Source organism: Arachis stenosperma, chromosome 2 (genome assembly GCF_014773155.1).
Source record: "Arachis stenosperma cultivar V10309 chromosome 2, arast.V10309.gnm1.PFL2, whole genome shotgun sequence".
NCBI classification, from domain to species: domain Eukaryota; kingdom Viridiplantae; phylum Streptophyta; class Magnoliopsida; order Fabales; family Fabaceae; genus Arachis; species Arachis stenosperma.
In genome coordinates this window covers 113,026,669-113,031,324 of record NC_080378.1, presented here as the reverse complement: position 1 = coordinate 113,031,324, position 4,656 = coordinate 113,026,669, and the positions used below count along the sequence as shown (strand labels likewise).

The 4,656-nt window shown below is 33.3% G+C and overlaps 1 protein-coding gene and 1 long non-coding RNA gene across 2 annotated transcripts; one reads left to right on the top strand and one right to left on the bottom strand.

Moving 5' to 3' along the window:
- Positions 1-229: 229 nt before the first annotated feature.
- LOC130963697 (uncharacterized) lies at positions 230-3,154 on the top strand. Its single transcript, XR_009079826.1, has 5 exons — positions 230-410; positions 497-791; positions 889-1,021; positions 1,101-1,173; positions 3,075-3,154. It is a non-coding gene; the product is annotated as an uncharacterized LOC130963697 (long non-coding RNA).
- Positions 2,026-4,400, bottom strand: LOC130963696 (vestitone reductase-like). The gene is made up of 4 exons (XM_057889798.1): positions 4,222-4,400; positions 3,140-3,694; positions 2,448-2,649; positions 2,026-2,349 (listed from the first exon to the last, which is right to left on the bottom strand). The coding sequence occupies exons 1-4, from the start codon at positions 4,340-4,342 to the stop codon at positions 2,202-2,204; spliced, it is 1,026 nt and encodes a 341-aa protein (XP_057745781.1). The 5' UTR covers positions 4,343-4,400; the 3' UTR covers positions 2,026-2,201.
- Between the last annotated feature and the right edge of the window lie 256 nt (positions 4,401-4,656).

Genomic DNA, 4,656 nt, shown 5'->3' with positions numbered 1-4,656 from the left:
TGTGAACGTTGTGGTCGAGAATCTTTCTTAAATTCTTATAGCCTTATTAATCTCCTAGCTATAACTTATGCGAATAAAACATAATGTTTTTGTAAAACTCTTTTTTTTTTCAAAGATAATAATTTTATTGCAATTAAACGATTCAATTACAATACTCACACAAACAAGGATAAGCATATACAATAATAAAAATTTGAAAAACTTCTAGAAACAATAATACCAAGCTAGAGCAGTAGGGATTAAAACAAAAAGAACAAGCTATTCTCTCCTCTTTAGTTTCAGTTGCTATGCCTCTCAAGTCGCCCAAATTCTTTCGCAAATGTCAGAGTTTGGGACAGAATTTCTCCAACTTCAACTCTGCAATTTTCAAAAATGAGAGCGTTCCTGGACAACCAGATCTGCTATAGAAGGTAACCCACTTGACTGATTTTTTCTTTTGAGTCTCTTCTTCTCACCGCTTCCATCAACTGACACCACCACTCCCATGGTTCCATAGTCGGATCTCTGGAAATCACACTTGTTACTGGTGATTGATTCTAGACTTGCACAACTCCCGGACAGAAAATCAGAGCATGGAGGTGCGTTTCTGGCAGTGAAGAACATCGCGGGCATAAATTGGGGATCTGAGGTATCCTCTTATGAAGATTTGTCTTCACTGCTAGCCCTTCGTGAGCAAATTTCCAAAGAAATGCCTTGATTTTTGGTTGGCATCGAACCTCCCAGATGCTCCTCCATAGTTGTCTACTTTGAAATCTGACATGAAGATCTTCCATAGGCTTATGAAAAAACTTGTAAGCTACTTCATATCCCGTTCTAACATTGTACTGACCTGAATCATGCTTTATCCACCTGACTGAATCTTCACCTTCTTCAATGTCTATTTGGCAGATTTGTTGTGCTATGTTGGGACTGAACTTACTATGAATGAGCTGTGTATTCCAATCCCCTATCTCATTGAATAGTTGTCTTAGTCAGATCAGATTTTCATCACTGTAGTCTTCTTCCTGTACTCGAAAGGGAGGTAAGTTACCAAACCATGGTTCTTCTTTGAATTTTACTATATCCTGTGTCGTGACTTTCCATTTGGTACCCTGTTCCAGTACTTTTCTGCCTTCCAATAAGCTCTGCCAAGCCCAAGATGGTCTCAGGCCTGGTTTCACTCCTAAAAAAGAGGTAAGTCTAAAATATTTGCTTTTAAAGACTTTATAAAACAGAGAATTTGGTTTAGTCATTAGTCTCCATCCCTGTTTTGCCAGCATCGCCAAATTAAACGCTTTGAGATCTTTAAACCCCATACCGCCTTCCTCTTTAATTCTGCTCATTGTATCCCAACTGATCCATTGGAGTTTTTTTTCATTCTATTTTTGACCCCACCAAAATTGCATCATCATTTTGTGAATATCATCTAATAGTGATTCGAGCAGTTTGAATCAACTTAGAGTATAGATAGGTATAGCACACCCCACAACTTTGATTAAGATTTCTCTTCCACTTGCTGACAATAGTTGACGCTTCCAACTTTGTAGCTTCTTCGACACCTTATCCTTTACATAAGCAAATTTCTGACTTTTAGATCTGTTAACAATAGATGGGAGACCCAAATATTTGTCTTGTGCACCAATATTAGGACTCTAAGAAAAGTAGCAATTTCTTCCTTAATAGTATGAGGTGTATTCTTACTGAAAAATACTGCAGACTTACTGAAATTGATAATCTGACCGCTTAGGAAGCCATACTGTTGAATAACATTAATCAAATTAGCGCAATTATGTGGAGTTGTTTTACAGAATAGTAAAGAGTCATGAGCGAATATGTATATTTTTGTGAAACTTACATAAAAACTACATAAATTGTATATTTTTTTTAAGTGTATTATAAATCAACATATAATTTAAATGGCAATACTAACGAGTTATTATAAAAACATACATGATTTAAGTGATCTTTTTTATGTCGAAAAGCATTGTGTTGCATTTGATCAAGAAAATGCTAATCATATGTTTAAACGATATTTTTTAAAGGTGGTTGTAGATAAAAAATGTTGTAGTGTTATTGTCATAGAATAAGAAGACATTAGAGACAATTTATTTAATTTCTTCCTAGTATTGGAATTTAGTTTCATTTGTTTTTCTTCAATCAACTAATAATCATCTTACAAGCCACACCCTTAATTATTATTTTTTTAATTAATTCCGTAGTACTTAAGAGTTAAGATAACCCTTTTCCTTGCAGCACTGAATGGCTTCCTCAAATGTTTCCTCTGTCCCATACTTGAACTCAAATCCAGCGTCAATTAATTTCTGTGAGTTCAAATGTGGTACATTCTCACCCTTAATTTTCTTTATAGACCTAGAGAGATTGCAAAATGAAACTCATTAGGCATTAACTCATATAAACAACATAAAAAAAATATCAATATATTTTTTTTAAGGACAATAAATACTTACTCTGGTGAAGGTATTTTAAATTCAGGGTGCTTTGAACGAATAATTTCAGCTATCTCTTCTAGAGTTACACTGCATGGTGAGCAATTGTATCTCCCTTTTGGATTTTGATGTTGAAGCAGAAAAATGTGTGCCCTTGCCAAGTCATCTACATGTGCTATAGGGAAACGAAGAAGAGCACCAAGTTGATCCAGGTTATCACGGCCTACACAATTAGCATCAATTTCCCTTTATCTATTAAGAATCTTACTAGATAAGTACACATATTTTTTCATCATTTGAGAATAATCAACTTCAAAAAGATACAAAATGGATTGATAACTATTAAGAAGAAACCTAATTCATATTTACTAAGCTAAAAGACTCAAACCTGCAAAATTAAAGTTATAATGTTTCAAAAGTTGAACCAAACCTGTCCGGTAAATTAAATCGGCTGAATTGTAAATTGACCATTTCTTGGTTTGGATATTTTTTATTTTTTTTTTGAATTTGTTTTATTTTTACAAGAATATTTTTAGTTTAATAATCATGATGGTTTGATCATATGTTAGTTGATTGAACAAACCAAATCAAACAATAAAATGTTTATCGATTCTTACTTCTGTTTTTTTTTCTTTTATTTTATTACAGAAAATTTAGATGAATTCGACATCAGTCAACCTAGTAAAACGCACTCTAGAAATTAGAAAACTTACCAAATAAAAGAGCCAGAGAGATGTGAACAGAATCAGGGAGTTTAGAACAAATGAAGGGTCCAAGAACCAAAGGAGGGATCAAAGACACAACTTCTAACCCATGTTGTTCTCCAAATTCAAGTGCTGCCTTCTCTGCCAGTGTCTTTGAAACACTGTTAAACCATAGAAATGGCTTTGTGTCACGAAGAAAATCAACATCACTCCAATAACTCTCATCCATTATTTCATGCTCCCTTGTGCGGTTATTATGGATCACAGCAGAGCCACTTGAGGTATAAACAACTCTTTTAACAGTCTTAGAATTCAAACATGATTTCAGGATTCCTAAGACACCATCAACATTTGTTTTGATTATTGATTCTTGGGTTTGATTTGATTGGGAAGAATAATTATTATCAGTTGTTGGGCTAGGGGTTGCTGTGTGGAACACCCCAATGCATCCTTCAATTGCTGCATTGAAACTCTCTGGATTGTTGAGGTCAGCATTGAAAATTTGTAGCCTTTGAGGTGCACCAGGTAGATTTGTGAGGAAGGTAACATCTTTCTTGCTATTAGCTATAATTAATGACATAAAATAGAACAAAATTAAGTATATGTTGTGCTACAGAAATTGTTGCAAGAAAGTGAGAAATCTAACTAGTAATAATAGCCAAAGTGTGCTATGCAAAGTTAGAACAAAATAGAGATTACAAGCTAAGATCCCTAACCTAACCTAATCTAACCTAATCTATGCACTACTAATGGTCTACACAATACTCATTTAAAAAAAATGATAAAATAAAAAAATCTCCCAAATTATTTATTTGCTAGAAATAATATTATTAATTTATCAAACAATTTATCCAATGCACTATAGCTCAAATAGCATAGCCTCTCCATACTCACTTAGAGGTCGCAGTTTACTCTTTGAAAGAATATCTCAAAACCACATTTCACCATTGAAACAAAGGGGAAAAATACTAGTGAATCCCATATTTTTTGTGGTGAAATTGTAGATACCTAAATGAGATTTAAATAGCATTTTTTCATAAAAAATAGCATACTATTCTAAATTTAAAAAAAATGAAAATAAAAAATCCTACCTGAACTTGATCTAACGGTAGTATTAACAGAGTAACCTTCATGAAGGAGTCTCTTGATGATAACTGAAGCAATGAATCCCGTACCTCCTGTAACACATACCCTTCCCTTCCCACCTTCCATTGATACAAAGAACTTCTTTCTTCAATTCTATACTAGGATATGCTTCTAAATATGATAGTTTCAATTCGCTTGATGATGGACTCTGAAATGAGAAACCTGCTTCTTCTTCTATATATGCATAGTACATACAAAATTGAATTCTTAAAATTTACTTATTCAACTTTTCTATAAACTAGTATTTGTTTCTTATTTTTATTAACCAAATGGTAGTAAACTAGTAATGTTTGTGGGTTAGGTGGAAAAGCTCTCGGCTAATTATGTATGTTATTATCAAGTTTGAATCTCTTAAACAAATAGAAATAGACTTAGTCTTT

Coding starts and splice junctions, on each gene's coding strand:
- LOC130963696 (XM_057889798.1), bottom strand. CDS start 4,342: ATGGAAGGTGGGAAGGGAAGGGTATGTGTTACAGGAGGTACGGGATTC. Junction 2,650..3,139: donor CTCTCTGGCTCTTTTATTTG/GTAAGTTTTCTA, acceptor CTAATTGTGTAG/GCCGTGATAACCTGGATCAA. Junction 2,350..2,447: donor TTTAAAATACCTTCACCAGA/GTAAGTATTTAT, acceptor CAATCTCTCTAG/GTCTATAAAGAAAATTAAGG.